At 41.8% G+C, this 23,964-nt stretch overlaps 2 protein-coding genes across 5 annotated transcripts in view; one reads left to right on the top strand and one right to left on the bottom strand.

Moving 5' to 3' along the window:
* Positions 1-1,600: 1,600 nt before the first annotated feature.
* On the bottom strand, positions 1,601-14,015 carry LOC119735771. Of its 2 annotated transcripts, XM_038209733.1 has the most exons (5): positions 13,659-14,014; positions 6,753-6,869; positions 5,484-5,798; positions 4,554-4,702; positions 1,601-3,617 (listed from the first exon to the last, which is right to left on the bottom strand). In XM_038209733.1, exons 1-5 carry the CDS (start codon positions 13,681-13,683, stop codon positions 3,075-3,077), a joined length of 1,149 nt encoding a protein of 382 aa, XP_038065661.1. In that variant the 5' UTR covers positions 13,684-14,014; the 3' UTR covers positions 1,601-3,074. The 2 variants fall into 2 exon arrangements, with proteins under 2 accessions (XP_038065661.1, XP_038065726.1); XM_038209798.1 differs by lacking the exon at positions 6,753-6,869 and having other exon boundaries at positions 13,659-14,015.
* A 1,105-nt stretch (positions 14,016-15,120) lies between these two features.
* The window catches only part of LOC119735619 (1-aminocyclopropane-1-carboxylate synthase-like protein 1), a 48,929-nt gene continuing 40,085 nt past the window's right edge, over positions 15,121-23,964 (top strand). The window contains exons 1-2 of one of the 3 annotated variants that reach the window (XM_038209615.1): positions 15,121-15,222; positions 17,723-17,867. In XM_038209615.1, coding sequence (XP_038065543.1) covers positions 17,736-17,867 — 132 coding nt within the window. In that variant the 5' untranslated portion in view covers positions 15,121-15,222; positions 17,723-17,735. Of the gene's footprint in view, positions 15,223-17,722; positions 17,868-21,872; positions 22,015-23,964 lie in introns of those variants that run through there. The other 2 variants (XM_038209527.1, XM_038209438.1) reach the window with 2 other exon arrangements.

The following is a 23,964-nucleotide window of genomic DNA, read 5'->3' as shown; positions in this document are numbered from 1 at the left end:
TGGAATACTCCGAATTGGGCCACAAAACACGTTTTAACCCTAAAGGGGGCGGGGACGAAATCTGCCCCCGCCCCTCAACTTTTTCCCCGATAGCCTCGAGAAAATTTGTTCGCAACCAGAGCTGTTATGACTTTTTAGTCTCAAGCCTTGCGCATCTTTTGATACCAAAACATAAACATTGTACCACGGGTTGCCGCGCAACGGAAATTTTCGGCGCTACGTATACGCACTGTGAAAACTGAATTTCCCATACACGTAGTGTGCACAGAGCATAATTACCATTCAGTCGCGCATATGATTATTAGCCATAATTCCAAAACCCTTTAACCTATAGTCATGAAATTGCTGGGTTATGTTTATGATAAGTTATTCTATGCATGTACCGAGTTTCAAAACTTTTCGTCACTCGATAACCGAGATATTGGGAGCGCCCCCCCCCCCCCCCCCGGCTGAGAAATGGTCAAAATAACCCGGCTCTTTTAGGGTTAAACGAAATGATGTTAATCTGAAAGAGCATTTGAAGGTAGGATATAAACATCCACACAACTATCCTTAAAATGTCAGTAATGTGTACATGTATTTTCAATGTACATAAGTACGTATGTATACATAGCGACACCCATCTGCTAATTATAAGGCTCAAACTAGCCGTCAATTTCGTACGATATAAAAGCACTGAGTATCATTAACATAAAAATGTGGAAAACATGTACATGGTTCCGCTTATGACATCAGTCATGTCATAAATCGAAAATCTCAACGCCATAAATTACTTGGCTGGCTTCGGATTTTGTCGATTTGTCTCTATACTTAAGCCTATCACGGGATGATTAAATACCAATGAAGTTTTTTATGGTACTGGTACGATTAAAAAGGCATCTCTTCAACAAGTTTTACAAGTTTTACCATGGGTCTGGGCCCTTTTTAATAACAACCCCGCAAATTTGTAGGCACCATAGTGCGTACGACCCCATAATAAGAAAATAATCCACGCTTCACTATCTGTTTTGAGCATGATGTTTTAGAATAATACACTTGCAACTCTGCAAGTATTATTATTTCATGTGATGCTCGGCGAACTCATTGGTGTATCTACTATTATATAGAGGGCCTTTGGCTGGGCATTAAGGGTATACCAGCTCCTTTCTTTCCTTTATGGGTACAGGGTGAGTAAAAAAACGAAACTCAAATGTCGGGACACTTGTTTTAGTGAAGTTCTGCATGTAGCACTTTCAAAATCTAGGATATGAAAGCCCAACTCATAAGCTTTCTTTGAGTACAAGAATCATTCAAATCACTCATGCACTTTTCAAGTTACGGGATTTTAAACGCAACCACCGTTTTAAAGTTCCTTATGGGATTTGTTTTGGTATTGTTGAGAGAACACTGAACTTTTTTCTGATCCGTGATTTATGTCCGACATGCGTGCACAAAAGTCCGACATGCGTGCACGCGTGTATGACGCGCGCGGCAGGAAAATGCGGTGTGGCATTGGATAGGAGCACGTGTTAATTGCCCACGTGCGCAGTGGGAGGGGCTTACTGGATCGGTCCATTGCAGTACCCACGCACACAACATAACAACTATTTTGACGTAAAGGTATATTACAAATGCTAACTTTTTAAAATCTCTTGATCAGGTATACATACAACACATTCTGTCAGCCATGATGTGACGTATAATGGTGACTATACGATAATTAACTAATCTACTTATGGAAAAACATTCCAATTAAGAATACGCTACACAATTTGGAGGAAGACTTAAGATTGAGAACGCAAACTAATTGAAAACGGTGAAACCCGACGGCAATTGTGACTATCTAATTTAAGTAAAGTAGTGCCAGAAGGGCGTTTCTTTAGCATATACACCTCTACATTGTTATACATTTTGCTATTATGAATTTTCCTCGGTTATTTTTACACTTACATCACACAAAAATCCTCAAAACGACACATATTTTTCGTCCCAGAACATCGTCGAACTCAATTCTTAATTTCAATTATTTATAATATAGTTGCTTTACAATCATGCAGTAATCTAATATGCTTTTATTTTAATTCACATGTGATATATTGTATTTGTAATGTATTGTATTTGTACATGTGTGTATAAATATAAGTAGTGTATGCAGGGCCCCAATGGAAACCAGTTTTTAATTGTTTGGGCACACCCTGGGTAAAGAAATGTAATAAATAATATTTTAAAAGCCACCAATATATTTTATGTGACCGAGTTTAAGACAAAATGAAAACTTGCCTTGGAGAAGGTTTATCAGGCAAAGGCTAGGTACCGCGGTGTACACTCTAGAAATTCTAGGATCGAATCCGACCCGGAACTGTCATATTTTACGGTTGACCCTGACAATTTCCCGGGTCAAAATGACACTTCTCCACGTCAAATAAAATGACACTTTTTCGGGTCGAAACGACACTTCTCCGAGTCAAATTAAATGACACTTTTCCAGGTCAAAACGACACTTCTCCGAGTCAAATTAAATGACACTTCTTCGGGTCGAAACGACACTTCTCTGAGTCAAACAAAATGACGCGCCTCCGGGTCAAAATGACACTCCCCTTGGTCAAAATGACACTTTTCCGAGTAAAATTAAATGACGAGTCTCTGGGTCAAAATGACACTTCTTAAGTTCAAATTAAATGATTCGTCTCCGGGTCAAAATGACACTTCTCCAGGTCAAAATGACCCTTCTCCGGGTCCAACTAAATGACACTTTTCCGGGTCAAAATGACACTTGTCCTGGTAATTTTCCGGTCATTTTGATCAGAAGTGTTATTTTGATCCAGACAAGTGACATGTTCAAGTATGACCTGGAATTTACTGACACAGTATTTTTAGAATGCATCACCGCGTGATATTCATAGTCAACCACTCGTTGGATATTTTTGAGGCAAATATTGTTATTATAACTTCACAACATGACTACATTGTTATATCGCCCTTCCCGTCCGATGTATGGATCTGCTCCTACCAAATTGTATGATGAGAACCATTTCTTACATAAAATGTACGAAGATGTTCGAAGGTACAACTTGTCGCTCGACTTGATTCAATTGTTAGTTGTTGTCAAGTTGGAACCGTGTTTTAATTTTCGAGACAAGTTCCCTCATTGACGCCTCATTCGGACAGGCCAGTTTATCAGCAATCTCTTGAATTGCCTTGGCCATCCTGGAGACATCTCCAGTGAACGTGTCCAGTATGTGAACTATGATCCTATCTAGATCTACTGTAAGGACCACGAACTGGACGAATTCCCCGCGGCCTTGGCCCTCAATCTTCTCGATTGCGTCCTCCCCCCTTTTCAGATTCACCTTATCCACCCTGACCAAATCGTGAATGGAACCAATCAGTACCCCTTCTTCTTTGCCCTCCCACTCCCTCAATGTTAAATCAACCTTTTCTAGAGTCTCCTGGACTCTGTCGCATGCTACCTTGTCTTTGGCCATGAACATCTTCGCTTCATCTGTGGATATTTTGGCGGTGACCGCTTGGATGATGATAGCCACAATCGCGACCACGGCACCTGCCGCAGCAGCTGATAGAAGATACGAAACGCCGAATGTGAACAAAGCTAATCCAGCGCTGACTCCCCCCACCGCCTATGCACAGAAATATAAAAAATAGACAATTTTCACAAAGGGAGTAGACCAGTGCGCCTTGCGTTTTTAAAACAAAAGGAAGATGAATTAAAATTTCACACCAAAAGGCACTGGGATATTCTTCCCAATTGGTATTCAGCAGACAAACAATTAAAGCTATACCTTTTTATACGAGTTTGTTCACTGTTTACGATGTTTAGTTTAGGTTTTGGCACTTTATCGTATTTTGACAATCATTTGGGGAATCTCCTATTCTGATGTGTCTCAAATGTAATGTGACCCCACGCACCAGCCAATCAGAGTCGACTTTAGGAATTGTGATGTCATTTCGAGCAGAAATTCGGCCTACGCTTTTGTTGGTGAACTAGCTGCCATGTTTTTTTTAATACAATAACGGTTCACCGAAGACCTGATAGAAAGCGTCCGCTGAACGGTCAGAATCTGGAGGTCTAGACGCATTTGTTTCTGCTCGCATATCATTATAGATTCGTTCAATAGTCTGAGGATCACTATCATATATGCTTACTGTGCAAGCGGCTGTGCCATAGTATGCCAAGCTTGGGGCAAGTTCGTGCAAGAACTATTGTTGACCATTGGTCATAGTTCGGCTAAAGTTAGCCCGAACTCTATCTAGTCGACGATGGTTGACTCAGTACGCTAGTCGACTAACCTACTGGGGCTGGTTGCATCGCTGGTAACTAATAGCCACGCGCATTCATAACGTACAGCAGGGAGCCAGGATCCAGAAGTTTTGCGATGACATTTTGACCAGCGTTTGACTATAGAGACGTTAGCACGTTGCTATTAGTGCGCAGGCGTAATGTACGTCACAAATCAACCACAAGTCGACTAATGGTCCTTGCCCGAACTTGGCCTTGGCTTAAATTAAAAGTTCATAAAAAATTACAGAAAAACAAAACACACGTCGAATCTTACCGCAGCTGCTTGAGCTTGCTTCTGGCGTCGAGTTATGTACTCCACTAAATCCCTGAGTAACTCGAGCGTCTTCACCCGGCGACGAACATACTCACCAGCTGCATCTTCGAATTCTTGCACCTTCTTTCTCAGCTCATTCTTCATTTTGGCTGGAAAAAAAAGAGAGGGGTAATTTTTTTTGATGCAGTCCTTGAAAATGCACATTGGTGTCCCATTTAACGTATTTTCAATTTACATTTTGCCATTTTCAAGAGTATTTTGGGCTTTGGGGTTTTTTTATGCTATGCAAAATCTATATTCATGAGCGACCATGTGATGTCATTTCAGGCAGACACCTCAATGTTACAACTAGTTTCAGCACAAAAACATTGCCAGAATTTTGGATATTTCTTTTCTCTAACGATTCGTTGTTGTGTCAGTATACCAATGAGCAAACTTTCTCACAAATGTTTTCAATGAGCACAATTTTGGGTTCACAATTTGAACAGAAAACACCTAAAATATACAGTGTCTTCCTGAAATATGACATCACAGCAACAGCGCCCTCAGTGCAGTGGTTCAGTAAAGCTTGGACATTTTTGTTCGATGTTAAAAGAAGTGCATTTTTGTTGCAGAAAATAATGTTTCTAAGAAGTATTTAAAACAAGGCAGGTATTAAAAGGGTGGTGGCATTTTTCGATAATGTCAACCCCATCATCCAGATCAACAGGAGCTGTTTAGAGTCTTAACTCCATCTTAGGCCGCAAAAAATATAGGAGCGTCAAAAAACATCTCAGCAAACGCCTGCTAAACCCCTAGCTCTTGATCCAAACCTGAACCCGCCCCGCTACCATTGACTTATCAAAAAGGTAGGCCAGCTTGAGAAAAAGATGAGAGGGATCTAATTGTTGGAGTTACTTAAACAGTTATTTTGTGATGATCTACACGAACCCTTTTCCTCCTCAAAGAATTTGCGCGCCTGTACGATGTCTTCCTCGACCACCCTCAGACCATTGACTGGGAACTCTCTGCCCAGCAGCTGCTTGAGATCTCCGCTGTTGCACATGGCCAGGAGTTTCTCCAGGCCTTTCTGGCTCCCGACCCGCAGGGTGAGCTCCACGCATCCTTTGCGGATGCGGAGGACGTTGCAATCGCAGTTTTGTTGGAGTTCCCTCATCGTAATCGACGAGTTCTCCCCCTTTTCGTCTATCATGCTGACCATCCGAACAAGCAACTCTGGCGGCCCTTCAAGCTTGATACGCACCTCTGTTTGACAAGTCATTTATTGCACACATTAACAACACTGTAAAAAGCAGTCCAAAAATCACATAGTTTATGAATCAAGACGACTTTCATTTGGTGACAATAAAGGGACAAGGTCCTTGAGTTGAATAGAGGGGCCTGTTTCATCGCTTTGAGACAGGAATTCTAATTTGGTAGCTGCTTCAATTCACACTCCAAAAAAGTTCCGGGTCATACAGATTCGACCCGTCTTTTCCGGGTCCACAGGACATTTTTCCGGGTCAAAAAGACAATTTTCCTGGGTGGTAAACTGATAATGTCCCCGATAAAAATGACATTTTTACTGTTTACTCGTCCTCAGGGTTATTGTGACCCGGAAAGTGTCAAGCCCAAAAGAACCCAAATTCCTGGTCAAGTCCAAGCCGGGACTTTTCCGAGTGCAGTCATCATAACCGTTTGGATGTCATCGTCATGAACCTATTTATTTACCAATACATTTAACTGCTATACAGATGGGGGCAATAATAAACTATACACGACACGTCTTAATTCGGGCGATTTACAACACAATGCGCCACCAAGAGTTTGTCATGGCGGGTCAATTTTTCAAGTTTACGGTCGGACAATGGCCGATTTGAATGAATGTCATGCAGTAGAAAACTTGAAAGTTGTTATTGATTGGGGCATACCGACGGTCGTCTTACAAAAACAAAACACCAATACGCCAGTGATGAAAAGAAAAGAAAAGGCCAAACAGATAGGCCTACTCGAATGATGACCACAAAAAAAACGAACAATTTCAAATATCCCGCGCTTGACTTTAAATTTGTCAACCATCTCCCACAATGCACTAGACAAAATGGCTCTCCGTGGCAAACTCTTGGTGGCGCACTGCATTGTGAATTGCCCGAATCGGGTGTTATATTTCTTGTGAATAAAACCTTATTAAAAAAAATCCTTAGATGAACTTATTACTACCTGGTCCGTAGTTGATTGTGTTCCCAGAGCTTGTTCCGATGGTAATGAGGCCGTTGAAATTTCCAAAGTGGAAGTGATTTTCGATTTTGGGGCCGTCAGGCGGGAATTTCTTCTCACCTACAGAAATTTAGAAAATAATTACTGATAATAATAACGGAGTCTTATAAAGCGCACGTATCTACCAACAATTAGGTACTCAAGCGCTACAGCAGCGGAATCAATCCCCATCAGAATACAAATGTCGATGTATGACGTGCATTTATACTTCTGCCCCCCCCCCCCTTCTGGTGGAGGGCAGGGGACAGATAATTATGTAAATAGGAAAATGCTGCCCCGTCAATTCCCAAGTACCCCCGCCCTGACAGGACGCTGGGATACTTTGATGAATTCACGCTCTGATTGGTTGCACATGCAAATGATCCAATACCAGGGTGAGAGAGCAGGTAGTGGTGGGCGCGTACTGCTCGACACCATGGGGACGAGGTTGCCCATGCGACCCGTTTGCAGGGCGGGGCGTACGAGCGAACCCCGTCAAGGTCAATCTGTCCCCTGTCCATGCAGGCCAATGTGATGTCTCTGGGTCCTTATTCACAAAGCACCCGTAAATGCTTGCGGGCGCGCAACTTCCCCGCAACCCGCACTTAAGCACTTGCGCGTTATTCACGAAGCCCCCTTAAATCTGCGTGTGCCCGTAAACCACCCTTAAATTTGCGGGACCTCCAGACGTCGCGCAAGCACACCACAACTTGCGTGGATCATCTCGATTGTCACAATGGCGGCACTCTTGGCATGTATTTTGGATCTACGAACTGAATCGACGTGCCGGTTCATCTTCCGTGACCGGTTAAACCAACTATAGGATGAGTTAAAAAGAAAGTGACCGAATTTGAAAAATGTGTTCAAAATATTTGGCGCGTTCCATTTTCATGGGCGTCAATCGGTGGGGGACAAGTCCTCCCTCCACTTTTTTTTTAAGTGGTGGATATCATATCGTTGCCCCCCCCCCCCCCCACACACACTTTTCTATCCCCGAATAAAAATTGAAGCCTACATAATGATTCTATAGTAGCTGATTCAATGACCCCAAACTCAAAAAATGATGTTTAAAAGATTATCTTTTGCTCACAAAAGTGGTTTGAGTGCTCAGAAATGGCCTCAGATCGCACCACAGAGCAAGCATCTAGAATCCAAAAATGTTCGGGCCCGCTCCATGCCGTAATAGGTATGTCCTCCACTTTTGGGAAGCGACTGCCGCCCTTTTTTATGGGACGAAGTACATCTTATGGGATTTTAAGTGTGAACATTTCACTTAAATTGCACAGTCTAATCCTAAGTTATGTCTATTTCAATAAAACGATCACAAACTTATTTACCACTCATCACGTGATGCAAACTGAACAACCATTGAGTACAATGAAACGTGGACTTTCCCACCTCCACTGAATGAAGAGCATGGGAAAGGATACAAAAATCCCATCAATATTAAAAAAAAAAATAGAGCTACCTTGTATCTTATATACTGAAAGCACACATTCTGACAGTGGTTTCTGTCTTGAGTTCAGTTATTAAAGGGAACCTGCAAAAGGATTTGTATGACTTAAATAGATTTAAAACAGCTTTCTTGCCATGTTACTATGACTTTCAACCTTATTTTGTAGTAGTAAAAGCGAGAAATTTCAACATTTCAATTGTTATGCTATTGAACAGTTCCATATTCATGAGCCAAAGCGTGATGTCATTCAAAGCAGAACAAAAGTGTCTCTACAGCTTTGTGTACAAATATATATCAAACTTTTCTTTATTTTCTTGCAGTAAGTTCCACTTTTTACTTGCTTATCATATTAAACAGCTTGTTTGGACACTAGCAGTCGCCACTAGTTTTTTCGATGCTTTTTTTGTGGGTAACTTTGAAGGAGTTATGTTTGTACTGTTCATATGCACTTTTGACAAGGAGCTCCTTGTGCAACAAAAGCAAAATAGCGCCCGTAATAGGTTTTCCCGGCCAATTTCCTAAAATGTTCATTCACTTCTGAAAATCGGTCATTCGTTTTCGTCTGAATTTGAATGCACGTCTTTAATCCCATTTCAATTCAACGAAAGTTCAATCGTTTTCATTGTCCGTGCATTCGGTTTTGAGAAACAGACGGCCAATTACCAGATTACGTTACCTGCGCATTCATTTACGCGAGCATACCTTTTCGCGCAGAGTTCTGGAATACAATTTCGTGAATGTGCAATATAAAGTGCGTTTTTCTCATTCAAACTTAGCAGATTGCATCACATAACATTAAACTAAAAGTGAAATAAAATGACTAATTTTTGAAATCGCCCTCTAAAAGCGAAAAAGGAAGTCTTGTAAACGAATCTGAATGAGCATAAACGAAATGTGCTGCTCAATCACTTAATTGATTGAATGGAAATGAAATCGAATGCTCCGATAGCGAAAATGCATGTGTTCAGAGCGATTCTCAAATTCCGACGAAAACGAATGACCGATTTTCGGAAGTGAATGAACATTTTAGGAAATTGGCTGGGAAAATCTATATATACCATGAACAGAGCCCCTAACGTCATCTGGTGTGTCCAGCCTCGGTAGCCTCCCCCCTTTCGCCCCCGAATTTCCACAAGTGGAGGATTTGGGGTCTTATCCACCCCCAATCTTCGACACGGATGTACCCCATGGCCCACGGATGACCAAACACTAAATACTGAATTTACATGTTAACTATAAACTTCATTCCCCCCCCCAAAAAAAAGGAGAAAATGCAACTGACTTCCCTTTTTGACCTCCTGCAATTACAATGAAAATCACGAAAAGACAAATTCAATGGAAAGCCTTGTCCCAAGATATAGGCCTAATTAAAGAGACAATTTTATTTACATTGATTTCGGCAATAATATCAAGTTTGACTGACACAACTGTAACATAATTATTATTTTATATTTTAAAACAACAGAAAACACACTTAAAACGAAAACGTGTGAATACTTTTAATCACAATCGATATAGAGAAAACTGCAGCACTCAGAGAAAACTGCAACACTTGGTATATTAAATAATTTTCCCTCAGAAGGACCATCAAAATACATGTATTAGCGCATAATAGCCAGCACTTCTCCAATTCATTAATTGTTTAGTCTTCGCAATTTGCAATCTTTCTCTTTTTTTACACAAATTTTCATAATTCAAAAAGTATATTTGCAATGTGTGTTCCTTTCATAAAAAAATCGGTCTTGTGTTTCCATCACACATCTCTAAAAAATAAATCCTACTATTCAGGCCACCTTGGTAACATGCACTGTGTTTATATATAAACATGTATGTTTACCATAAACGCCTGCGTGTTACTAAGGTAGTGTGAATAGGCCTAAGCCTACACAAGTTCAACCCTGCACGCCGTCCTTTTTTTCTCGTAACCATAACTGTAAACCATTTCACAAAATTGTTTGTCTGGAGTTTCAGAATCTTTAATAGCCTATACAACATTTATTTTTAGCTGCACCACCCGGATCGTGAATCAAGTGCTGTCAAACCAAAAGGACATGAGTCATTCGCATTATTGTTAAACCTAAACTGCGAGGGGAATTTCAGGCGACGACTTTCTTTGATCTCATTTGCAATTGGTAAGGCCAAAAAAAAAAGTCTCCGGTTTCTGGTATGCGCGCGCGTCGCTGTAGCCATGCGCGTCGGCAAAATGAAAAAGTTTTTTTTTTTCAATGAAAGATGATGTCTCAAAACCGCCAAACTCACTGGTTTGACTGGAATCCTGCTGCTGCACATTTTTAACGTGTTTTTAGATGAGTTATGGTCGAGAATAAGCTTTATGTGGCCTCTCTGGACTCCCAATCCCATATTGGCCTATTTGTACTAAGTTTAGTCGGGCACCATTTGCAGTCATCAGCCGACATTTGGTGCCCGACTGCACTTTTCTCTATATCGAATGTGATTAAAAGTATTCACACGTGTTCGTTTTAAGTGTGTTTTCTGTTGTTTTAAAATATAAAATAATAATTATGTTACAGTTGTGTCAGTCAAACTTGATATAATTGCCGAAATCAATGTAAATAAAATTGTCTCTTTAATTAGGCCTATATCTTGGGACAAGGTTTTCCATTGAATTTGTCTTTTCGTGATTTTCATTGTAATTGCAGGAGGTCAAAAAGGGAAGTCAGTTGCATTTTCTCCTTTTTTTGGGGGGGGGGAATGAAGTTTATAGTTAACATGTAAATTCAGTATTTAGTGTTTGGTCATCCGTGGGCCATGGGGTACATCCGTGTCGAAGATTGGGGGTGGATATGACCCCAAATCCTCCACTTGTGGAAATTCGGGGGCGAAAGGGGGGAGGCTACCGAGGCTGGACACACCAGATGACGTTAGGGGCTCTGTTCATGGTATATATAGATTTTCCCAGCCAATTTCCTAAAATGTTCATTCACTTCCGAAAATCGGTCATTCGTTTTCGTCGGAATTTGAGAATCGCTCTGAACACATGCATTTTCGCTATCGGAGCATTCGATTTCATTTCCATTCAATCAATTAAGTGATTGAGCAGCACATTTCGTTTATGCTCATTCAGATTCGTTTACAAGACTTCCTTTTTCGCTTTTAGAGGGCGATTTCAAAAATTAGTCATTTTATTTCACTTTTAGTTTAATGTTATGTGATGCAATCTGCTAAGTTTGAATGAGAAAAACGCACTTTATATTGCACATTCACGAAATTGTATTCCAGAACTCTGCGCGAAAAGGTATGCTCGCGTAAATGAATGCGCAGGTAACGTAATCTGGTAATTGGCCGTCTGTTTCTCAAAACCGAATGCACGGACAATGAAAACGATTGAACTTTCGTTGAATTGAAATGGGATTAAAGACGTGCATTCAAATTCAGACGAAAACGAATGACCGATTTTCAGAAGTGAATGAACATTTTAGGAAATTGGCCGGGAAAACCTATTACGGGCGCTATTTTGCTTTTGTTGCACAAGGAACTCCTTGTCAAAAGTGCATATGAACAGTACAAACATAACTCCTTCAAAGTTACCCACAAAAAAAGCATTGAAAAAACTAGTGGCGACTGCTAGTGTCCAAACAAGCTGTTTAATATGATAAGCAAGTAAAAAGTGGAACTTACTGCAAGAAAATAAAGAAAAGTTTGATATATATTTGTACACAAAGCTGTAGAGACACTTTTGTTCTGCTTTGAATGACATCACGCTTTGGCTCATGAATATGGAACTGTTCAATAGCATAACAATTGAAATGTTGAAATTTCTCGCTTTTACTACTACAAAATAAGGTTGAAAGTCATAGTAACATGGCAAGAAAGCTGTTTTAAATCTATTTAAGTCATACAAATCCTTTTGCAGGTTCCCTTTAATAACTGAACTCAAGACAGAAACCACTGTCAGAATGTGTGCTTTCAGTATATAAGATACAAGATAGCTCTATTTTTTTTTTAAATATTGATGGGATTTTTGTATCCTTTCCCATGCTCTTCATTCAGTGGAGGTGGGAAAGTCCACGTTTCATTGTACTCAATGGTTGTTCAGTTTGCACACGTGATGAGTGGTAAATAAGTTTGTGATCGTTTTATTGAAATAGACATAACTTAGGATTAGACTGTGCAATTGAAGTGAAATGTTCACACTTAAAATCCCATAAGATGTACTTCGTCCCATAAAAAAGGGCGGCAGTCGCTTCCCAAAAGTGGAGGACATACCTATTACGGCATGGAGCGGGCCCGAACATTTTTGGATTCTAGATGCTTGCTCTGTGGTGCGATCTGAGGCCATTTCTGAGCACTCAAACCACTTTTGTGAGCAAAAGCTAATCTTTTAAACATCGTTTTTTGAGTTTGGAGTCATTGAATCAGCTACTATAGAATCATTATGTAGGCTACAATTTTTATTCGGGGATAGAAAAGTGTGTGTGGGGGGGGGGGGGGCGGCAACGATATGATATCCGCCACTTAAAAAAAAAGTGGAGGGAGGACTTGTCCCCCACCGATTGACGCCCATGAAAATGGAACGCGCCAAATATTTTGAACACATTTTTCAAATTCGGTCACTTTCTTTTTAACTTATCCTATACTTATAGTTGGTTCAACCGGTCACGGAAGATGAACCGGCACGTCGATTCAGTTCGTAGATCCAAAATACATGCCAAGAGTGCCGCCATTAATTGTGACAATCGAGATGATCCACGCAAGTTGTGGTGTGCTTGCGGGACGTCTGGAGGTCCCGCAAATTTAAGGGTGGTTTACGGGCACACGCAGATTTAAGGGGGCTTCGTGAATAACGCGCAAGTGCTTAAGTGAGGGTTGCGGGGAAGTTGCGCGCCCGCAAGCATTTACGGGTGCTTTGTGAATAAGGACCCAGGCCTGGGGCAGTTGCAAGTGTTGTCTAGCCGACAGGAACAATGGCACTTGGTTTATCTCCTGCACAAAGTCGGCCATCGGTTGTTGCAAACTCGGAAACTTCATCCATGGTATGTGGATGGAGCGGAAACAGTTACTGCGATGTATGCGAAACCTTGAGAATTACTTTAGGCGTGCAATTGTTTTGCAGGTCGACGATTGACGATCGTATACAAAACATAATGGCAAGTCTTTCTAAAAGCTTCACTAAAAAAAGACAACAGGGGGTCCACCATGGGCGTCGCGAGGGGGGGCAAAGGGCGCTTCCCCCCCCCCCCCCTCCTCCTCCTCCCGGAAAGGTAAAAAGGAGGGGGAAAAGAGGGGGGGGGGAAGGAAAGAAAAAGAAGCGCGAAGTCATAGTGGTGTAAATTTAATGAGCTGGGGGCCAAAAATGTCCCTGCCCCCCTCTAAAACTAATAAATGGAGAATTTGAGTGAACAAAAGTTGGCCTGCGATCATTTCCCTGATAATAGTATATATCGTGCACTTACCGTCGTCAGACCCTCCGGATGCCATTGTCAGCAGCCGGACATTGAGTGTGGCGCTTCAGACCGAAACCTGTGACCTGCAGTACGGCTCCAGTATCAGCGGTTCTCAGTGCACTCAGATCGCGAGTAGTGTACTTGTACTTCGGTTGAAGATAACAGGGTTGTTCGTGTTGAACAATTTACACAGCTCAGTTGAACGATGTCTGCTACAAAATGCATGAAACTTGAAGGGCTTTTGCAACATCAGGGGAATTATTATTATGTTTCTATATCGCTTCAGCTCAATCGCTCAATGTGCACGGTGGCCATGATGGATCGAATCCCTTGCCTACTGACTAGAGCACTGGGCTATAGAATAATAGGATCTGTGCACGTCCACATATTTTGCATAACTGCATTAAACTTGACTAAGTCGATATGAGGAACAGTACAGGGCTGTATTGGGTTTATCAAAAGCGTTCTTCAATAAACATGTATATAGTTATGTAATATAATCTGTGTATAATTATACAAATTAACCATTCTCTGAGGGTATTGTCTAATTCACTGCACTGTGTACTGAATCTTTACAAGCGTCGTTTGCAACACTCAAACACGGTGGACTTGTAGCAAGTCTAATATGAATGGGCTGGGAATTAATTGGGGAAACCCCTTCAAACATTGCGCTGCGCGTGAGCATTTCGCAACTTCAGTTCGATAGGGGGAAACCCACATTTCGAAATAAATATCTTCAAGGATGCCATACAGGAGCCAATCGCAGGTTTTTCACCCATTCATTCATTCATTCATTCTTTATTATTTTTACCACATCTCATTTTATTAAGTGACGCATAAAAACATACATGTAGTGTTAGATATTAAGAAATTAGAGCTGGTTTTTACAAAATATACACTTTGGGCGCATTATTTAAATTAGAGATGATGGAAGGGGATCCGCAAAAGCGGAGCTTGTCGAGTAGGGATCCCCTTTAACATGAATTAATACAAACATTTAATGAAAAACAAATGAAAAACAATTGAACATATAAATTGTAAATTCTACATAAAACACGGAAAAACATTTAAAACCAATAATATTCCTGATCAGAAAAAAAAGAAATACCGGCGGAGTAGTAATTAACCCAGTAAGAAGATTAATCTGAGCTATTGTAATCAGTGATAGTAAATTCGATTTAAGTTTGGATTTAAATAATGGAAGGCTACGAATGTCCTGCACATGAAGTCATTTAGGACTCAGTACTTAGGGCCTTCCGATCCGATGCCTAATTGTCTTTTTGTTAATTAACAGTTGTTCTTGCAAATGAAAAGTGAAATTCTCTACGTCGTCGGGTAACTATGGTAACTGGAGTGTCATGGCCTAGCGGTTATTAGAGCACCGGACTCATGCTTCGAGGCAACAGTGGCGTGGGTTCGTGGGGGGTACGCGAGCGAATTTCATCAATGTTTTGGGGAAAAGATAGAGGGCGCTGTTTTCAAACGCCACGCGTACGGCCGGTCGCTGAGTTGAGTTGAGTGCGGTGTTGATGTTGGAAATAGTGTTGATTGTTTTTTGACGGGTCAGGCGCAGGTACGGTACTTATTCTGTATCAAACTTTGTCAGCAGAATTTGTGTCGAGTTAATGGTTAGATCATATGTTTGACGATTTTGGCTCGTCCTGAAAAACTAGACTAGCCTAGACTAGTACCGACAATAGTATGTGTCGTCCATAGAGCTACAGTGTAGGCTAGCCCAGGTGGACTCCCTTTCCGGTTTTCCCTCCCCGGCCTGCGTAACGGAGGGAGTCCAGGGTATGAAATGCTCAAAACCGGGCGAAAAAATTTATGACCAATATTTTCAATATTTTTATTTTACCTTGTTGGAGAAGCCAATTTTTACGTCGTAGTATTCTATGTGTTCTTATCTATTGGGCCGCTTATGTAGAGAATTCTCATCCTGGACATCAGTCGTAATGTAATGATGAATGAAGACTTTGTCCAACCTGGGCTACAGTGTAGGCCTGGAGTAGCCCCACTAGTGTGGCCGTCGGTATGCTGCGCTGAACCTCTGAGGTTCAGCGCAGCATACCGACGGCCACACTAGTGGGGCTAGGCCTGGAGTAGCTTGAGTAACTCCAGCTGACATGCTCATATTCATTCACATGTAATGCTGGAGGCATAACCTGTTCATTAGAATGTGGTAGCAAGAGACCCTAAAAAATGGCTTTGATAACACACCGGTTTGGAATACAAACGCAGAAATTTTATATGCAAATAGCCGTACAAAATCTGTACAAAATTTCTAGGTCTATAGGTTTGTGCACAAACATGGATGCGCCCAGCAGGCATCACTTTGTACATGAAGTTAGCGCTCTATCTAGACCCGCGCTTCCCTCGGGTAAATACAAGCGAAAGCATTCTATCTTTTGATCCGCTACATATAACCATGTATAATTTTGCTTATGGGTGAATCACTTACTTGTTGTGCTTCCTGTGAATATACGCGAGTGATGGAGCTGTCATTGCCAAGAACTTTGATGTAAAATACGGCACAACTTTGTCACAACGAATGTTTCAAAATGATCAGAAATCTAAGACAGGCATGACACTCTGGTACCCCGAGTTCCGCATGCGCAAAACGGTTGGAGTATCACCAGTGGGTACCCGACTAACAGTCTTACATGGCAGGCTGACCGTAATACCATATATATTTCTGCTAAATCCACTTCGAAAGTCTGTCAAATCACCCAGTATAATTGCTGGTCCATTGTGCAGGGGTTTGTTTCAGGGATCTTTCAATAAATGAAGGTTTTTCAAACCAAATGTGCCATATTTCTCTAATCGTTTTCATTTTTCCTTCATCTTCATAATTCTGCCGAAAAAAAATATTCTGCTGATTTTCTGTACAACTCATTTATGTATGCAAATATTCTGTCAAATGTAGCCGAAATTCGGCTAGAACGGTCACTCCATCTTAGTAACCGCGGGTCACAATAGAGTGTTTTTACTATAGACTGAAGCGTGGCTATGTATATAGCCACATTCACGGGTCTACGCTCTATCATGCGTCAGACCTCCTGAGTCCTTCCTAAAAATGATGCGGAATTTGACGCGCAATCCATTCAATTTGCGTTGGACAACGCGCGCGCGCGTTGCAAGCGTTACCTGCGTCATCCGGCTTGTTATTAAAAAAACGTCATACACGCACGCGCACCACTGATTACTAGCGCCCATTGGATTGGCTGCAAACACTCGAGCTGTTAACTTCCGGTTCCAATTGTGCAGAAAGTGCTGGAAGTGACATCACACTAACGAACTGGATTGATGGTGGCTCAAGGATCCTTATCCTCAAGTCACCTTAATTGAAGCAGGTAACGCTTGCAACACGCGCGCATTGTCCAACGTAAATTGAATGCAAGTGTGTCAAAACATATCCTCATCATTTTTTTAGGAGGTCTGACTATACTTTAAGTTACTCTCTAGGGGCTATGCAAAATCGTATTGAAAATGGACGATTTCAAGACTGTTGGTTAACGTTCTCTGCCCAATTTTGGTGAATTTTGCTGGCTAAAGAGTACGTAAAGTTGGGCTGATTTCGTTTGGCATACGTTTTTCAGCACTCAAGGTTCCGGGCTGGATGCCCCCCCATCCACCCATTGTCACATCCACCTCCCCCCCCCCCCCAACACCCACTGTAATATCCAGCCCCCCCCCCCTCACACCCACTGTACACATCCAGTCCCCCCCCCCCCACCTACTGTAACATCCAGCCCCTCCCTCCCTCCCCATGATGCAGGCATGCAACCTTTTCTCGGACCTGCTGATTTCCTCGTTTTGCACTTCTAAAGAATGCCATTACAACTTGAAAAACACTGTTCAAAGTCTTGTGTGGCTTGGAATTTCCTTGTTTTTTTCTCAAGCCCAGATGCATGCCTGATGATGAGAATGCTGGCTACACCGCTGCTGGCGAGTGGATCCCAAGGGCATACAAGCTTCAAAAGTTCAAATCTAGCTTCCGTCAATTTCTTCGTTCGACTTGAACAATAATTTATCTTCACATGTATGTGACTTTCTTGTTTCCCATTCTGCAGGAATCTACTCTGAATGGCCAGAAGTGTGCCTGATATGTCAGTATTGGGCAAACGCGGAGACAGAATTGGAAACACAATCAACCTACTAGGGGAAGGATTTCAAAAGTGCTCTACCAACTTGTACCATGTCGAGACAAACCCCAACGTGAGTTCCATGTCAGTTTGCTCTGGCGAATCCAAATCTTTTGGAATCTATTCTCAGTGACACATTCCATTTTTATTTGAATACAAATTTTATCTGTCAACATGGTCAAGAAAAACAGCAGTGAAGAAAGATAGTCATTGGGCTTTCTTGAGGTACACGTACCATGCAAAATGCAACAAAATCAAAACACAACTGAAGTGAAAACCCTGCTACATGTAAATGCAGCAAGATGCAACAGTGGTTTCTGTTGCATCGCGCAGTGAGCCCAGTATACACCAACCTTGTCACCAAGCACTTACCCCGCTAAATACAACACAATCCAACACAACTGAAATGAGAACCCTACTAAATGCAACAAGATGCAACAGTGGTTTCTGTTGCATAGCGCAGTGAACCCAGTATACACCAGCCTTTCACCAAGCGGTAACCCTGGTAAATGCAACACAATCCAACACAACTGAAATCAGAATGCTGCTAAATGCAACAAGATGCAACAGCCTTAATTGTCACCGGCCAAGCAGTAACCCTGCTAAATGCAACACAATCCAACATGACTGAAATGAGAACCCTGCTAAATGCAGCAAGAATCAACAGTAGATTCCGTTGTATTGTGCACTGAACCCAGTATTCACCAGCTTTGGCACCAAGCACTTACCGTGCTAAATGCAACACAATCAAACACAAAAGGTGCTAAATGCAACAAGATGCAACACTAGATTCCGTTGCATTGGACAGTGAACCTAGTATTCACCAGCCTCAGCACCATGCAGTTACCCTGCTGAATGCAACAAAATCCAACACAATTGAAATGAGAACCCTGCTAAATACAACAAGATGCAACAATGGATTCTGTTGCATAGCGCTGTGAATGCCAGCCTTTGCAACAAGCGGTAACCTTGCTCAATGCTACCAAATGCAACATGGGTAATTCTGTTATTTTGCAACTATACGCAGTTACCCTGCTAAGTCCAACAAGATGCAACAAAGCACTGGGACGTGGGTTGCCTGCTAAATGCAGCAGTAGGCCCTATGCAACAACGTTGTACCACCGTTGCCATATGTTGCATTTGCCATATGTTGCGTCTTAAGAAGCACCGTAGGAAAATTTAAATTAGTAGTTCGTTTTGTTATTCAGCGCAGCGCGCGCAAGCATTGGCACGACGCACAGGCGCAAGAGGTTGCTATAATTCGTCGGATCAGTGCGCGACATCGCGTAAAGCTGCAATTCAAAACAATTCAAAACATGATTTAGCAACTTTTGATTTGAAATTGAGATCCTAGAACGCTGTTTTTCTTGGAATATAGTCAGCTGAAGCTGAGCTGAAACTTCATCAGGTTAGTTGGTCAGTATCCTTCATTGGATTTTTGAACACTTTTGTTGCTTCAAACGAACAAAATGCACAAATTACAAATGATGGACTACCGGTACCGGTATGTCTTTTAACTACAAATAAAGTCTGAACGCGACAAATTATAAAATTACAAAGTCCTAAATGTTTGGATAGGTTATGCGGTTGTGGCATATATTTACGGCAGGCAGTCCAGTAAATTGGCCACATTTATGGGGCTATGGGCTCCGTGCACCAACAAAAGAGGGCGCCCTTTTACCTAGCAATGACATCCATGGGCGGGACCATTGGGCAGGACAATTACATTTCGCTGGTTGATGCGCGCGCACCGTTCCTTGTGTGTGACGCACATGTGTACACAAGGGGATTTGTACTATGTACATACACGTTGTGGCCGCGCTCCGCAGCAAAATATTGCAGTCAGGCAAGATGGCGTCGTTCGGTCACCCCCAACTGTACTTTCTTTGCTGGTGAGGAGGTACTTATGAACAAAGCGGATAGTCCCCATGGTTCCATGGTCCTTTCCAAAACATCCTTCAAATGCTGTGTGCTTCCGGTAGGATACCTATATGCCTACATTGTGTAATTCCAGAGTGGGAACTGATATCGCACAGTGTATCTCTCTGATAATGGAAGACAGTTCGTCAGTCACCAGTCTTGTGTTGACTCAAAATTTGCTTCTCAAAATACGTATCCATGGACACAACCTCATTTCCATGGGTCATTCTTGCCTTGTGCAATCTTAACCCCTTGAATTGTGTAATTTAAATGTCCCACTATTTGGGACATTTAAATTAAGATTGCAGTTGATGTATTTAAAGGGACACTGGGTCCTGGAACAGCCCAATTGGGCTACAAAACGCGCTTTGAATGAGATGATGTTGATCCACACAACTGGGTGTTTTTGTGTTATTCCTGTATTATGCATGCGAGAACAAATTTCGGGGTCCACTTTTGCGACCCCATAAATTCGAACTGTATGGACACTAGTTGTGATTTCATTTGTAAAGTGTTCGCCTTTTGCGGATGTTGAAGAAACTACTTTTTTGCATTGGTGATTTGTCACCACTGTTCCCGAGACAGACAACGTGTATCGTACTCTGAAAACGACACGAAAAATGTATTCGTACTCCGTTGTGTCCAATTTAAGCAACCTTTTTTTTTTTTTGTCTTTTCTCGGGAACGGTAAGACATTAGGTTGGTTTCCATTCAACCAGATGTTTGAAATAGGCTAAGTAAACAATCCAAAACATGAAATTTTGGTGGATTTCAGGACCTAGTGCCCCTTTAACATGCGACGCAGTGCTTAAAATTTTGAAATTTTTATTTTGTAGAATCAATCCTTTAAAACATGAGATTTCGACGTCGTGCTATTTAGCCAGGATTTACATGTATTTTAAATGGACTTAACTCTGTCGTCCCTTTACAATACAAGATACAGTTCTTTTGGCATTAGGCTTCCAGGATCCATTTTGTACTGACATTGGGCAGACTGAAAAAAAACTGTTCGTACGTGAGGTGACATTCAGACCGCGCGAGCCCATTACATGCAGGGTGAGCAGTTTTCGTAATACGCGCGCACTACGCACTGAATAGCCAGTCAGCATCGTTTTCGTATTTCTCATGGCTATGGATTAAAGGGAATGTTCAACATTTGCTTTTGCTTCAAATTTCATAAACAAATGGATTTCGAGGATTACGATGTTACAGCAAATATTGTTAAAATGACTTGTTTCATGTTTTGGGCTTGTAGATGCTGGAAAAACCAGGAAAACCAATCATGTTCTTGTAGTCTGGATCCCTAACCCCACTTAAGATGAAAAGGAGAATTTATACACTTTGGAAAATTGTGAGGTCAGAGAATCAGTCTAGCAGGCTTGTACCCCTTCACAGGTGTTTAATCAATTGTAAAGAGTTTTTGCAGCAAAGAGTTTGCAAGCAGTTTTTGAAAAAAAAGCCAGTTTTCTCCAACGCTGGTCGGCCGACCAGCGTTGGAAAAATACCATTTTTCTTGAAAATGTCAGCACACCAGGAGCCACGATGTTTTACAGGATGCTTAAGACTGTCATTCCCTAACAATCCAGTAAGGTATTTTGTGACAATCTGATCATTTCATTTTGTGATGTTTGCAAATGTTGTATTTTCCCTTTAATGAAGGAATCCGCACGCGCCCATGGAGTTGAGGCTGGTATGGACACATGATGGACACAGTAAAATACCACTGCTGCATTGATGATCAGATGATCAGCGAAATGTAAACAAACATATGCACGCTTTTCCAATTTCCAATGGAAGAGCATGCATGTTTGTTTACATTTGATGAGGCAGTAGTGGTATCGGGGAGTCAAGTTGGCATAGCGGTACATGTACTTTCCTCGCCTTCCACCGCTGTGACCCGGGTTCGAATCCCGCCCGGGCCAATATGTGGATTGGGTTTTCAGTCCCTGCCTGATTCCGTGGGTTTGCCTCAGGACATTCTACTGGGCTTTTCCTCCCACCTCTAAAACAGTAATTTCTTCACATTGTCTTCTCTTTACTGGGCCCCATGGGAGATAAGTGGGTTCCACTGAATGGGCTACCCAGTTAAAATAAATGAATAAAAATAAATGTTTTGTCCGTAAATATGAGACATAATTTACTTTGATTGCCTTTGCAGACTGATGTCTGAAATGGCGGGACAGAAGGCAATGCCCATGCTAGCTTGTCGAGGAGAACGGATGCTCAAATCCGTAGATTTGTTAGATACGGGAATGATGGCATGCTCTGCCAACCAGTTTGATAGCTGCTCAAACCCGGACGTAAGTGGTAAAAACGAAAGCTCGGAAACTTTCTTCACTTACTGGCACTGCTTACATTAGGGCTTGGATTTTATACATGTATGCCCAATTGGGCTACAAAACGCGCTTTGAACAAAATGATGTCAGTTGGAAAGAACTTTTAAAAGTACTAAACATCTACACAACTATCCTTAAATAAAATCTGGGCGTTTTTGTGTTATTCTTGTGTTATTCGTGCGAGAATGGATTTCATGGTTCACATTTGCAACCCCAAAGGATCTGGGTGTTCAGTTTATGAAAGTGTTCACTTTCTGTGGACGTGTAAGAAACCACATTTGTGCATTGGTGCTGTGTGTAATGTGACACACACAACATATCATGCATTGAATGAAAATGGCAGGAAAAATGTATGTGTGCACACTCCGTCATGTCCGATGTACATCACCATTTTTTTTTTGACTGTTGTCGGGAAGGTTTACGTACGTAAGAAAAAAGGATAGTTTCCTTTCAACTACCGGTAGATCTTTTATAAGTAAACATCCAAAACATGAAATTTTCGGAGATTTCAGGCCGCAGTGCCCTGTAAATGCTTTCGTACATTGCCTTTCATCGTATCTGTCACTCAAAAACAAGCAAAGTTCACCTCCTAGCTTTGGCGGTTAGCATAGTACCCAAGAGTCACGCTCCTTTTTCGCCTTTTATTATTTCGATTTTGCCAACATTGATCATCAAAAGGTTGTCTTTTTATGTTTGCTCCATGCGCCAACAAAAAAGGGCGCCCTTTTACCTAGCAATGACGTCCCATGGGCGGGACATTTAGCTGGTTGACGTGCACCGTTCCATGTGTGTGCCGCACGTACACCAGGGATTTGTACTATGTACACGCAGTGGTACGGCCACGCGTTGCGGTAAAATTGCAGTGAGGCAAGATGGCGTCGGTCGGTCACCCCCAACTGTACTTTCTTTACTGGTGAGGGCGTACTTGTGAATGGAGCGGATGCCCTAATTGCCTTGAAAGTACAAATACTACTGAGTAGTCACCTGTAGTACCGTATGCATTTCTTTCCTAAGTACATGTGCACAACACATGTACCAGTAATATTCTGTAGTATATTTGGTACGTGACCCCCAAAGAGCCTTTAGCGGGTTAGGGTTAACCTGAAGTCCCAAGAGGCATTTTGCTAGGATGCAACCTCAGTCCGGCAAAATCCTCCAACTGCCTCCATGTAAAAATGCATGGCCTCAATCCTGCAAAATTGTCTTGTTATTTATATCTTAAATCTGGTTCAATTGGAGGGGTGACCACTGTCTCCATATTGAAGCAGATACATGTATGACATCCAGGAGCAGTGCAAACTTTCATCTTTGCCTAAGGCCCAAGACCTTGACACCAAGTGCATCCTCACCTGTTTGCCATACAGGCCTACATGTATGTTCATGTAGCCTCAATACTGCCAAATTAAATCCTACATTTTGCAACATTTGTGCAAAGAGAATTTAGGAGGACTTAGGAAGGTTATGAGTTAATGTAGAAATGCTTCAACATGAAATAATGACACATCACTGAAGAACAGGACATCTTGGAAAAACCAGAGATAAAACTGTTCAGAATGCTCTGGAAATGGTGTTTCCCTAATTAACAGTTAGACTAGGGGCTAGACGTTGTCTGTTAGACAAAATAAAAACAGTCATAATTTTAACTTAAAGGTACCGGTACCCCAATCAGATATACTTTAGGTACCCTGCGAAATGCAACAAAATCAAACACAATTGAATTGAGTGCTTTGCTATACATTGTATGCAACATGATGCAAGTAGATTCTGTTGCATTAGTTGTGCACTGAACCCAGTATTCTCCAGCCTTGGCACCGAGCAGTTACCCTGTGCTAAATGCAACACAATCCAACACAACTGAAATGAGAACTCTGCTAAATGCAACTTACCGGTACAAGATGCAACAGAAGGTTCCGT

The sequence above is a fragment of the Patiria miniata genome, unplaced genomic scaffold (genome assembly GCF_015706575.1).
Source record: "Patiria miniata isolate m_02_andy unplaced genomic scaffold, ASM1570657v1 HiC_scaffold_1, whole genome shotgun sequence".
Classification (NCBI taxonomy): domain Eukaryota; kingdom Metazoa; phylum Echinodermata; class Asteroidea; order Valvatida; family Asterinidae; genus Patiria; species Patiria miniata.
Note: the sequence above shows the minus strand (reverse complement) of the source record. Positions and strands in the feature narration are given on the sequence as shown.

Bases quoted from the DNA above. Each gene is read 5' to 3' on its own strand.
- LOC119735771 (XM_038209733.1), bottom strand. From the start codon at position 13,683: ATGGCATCCGGAGGGTCTGACGACG. The intron at 4,703-5,483 runs GTTCGTGTAGAT...TTTTTTTTCCAG, and splicing joins ATTCTTTGAGGAGGAAAAGG to CCAAAATGAAGAATGAGCTG. The intron at 3,618-4,553 runs GTAAGATTCGAC...TTCTGTGCATAG, and splicing joins AGCAAGCTCAAGCAGCTGCG to GCGGTGGGGGGAGTCAGCGC.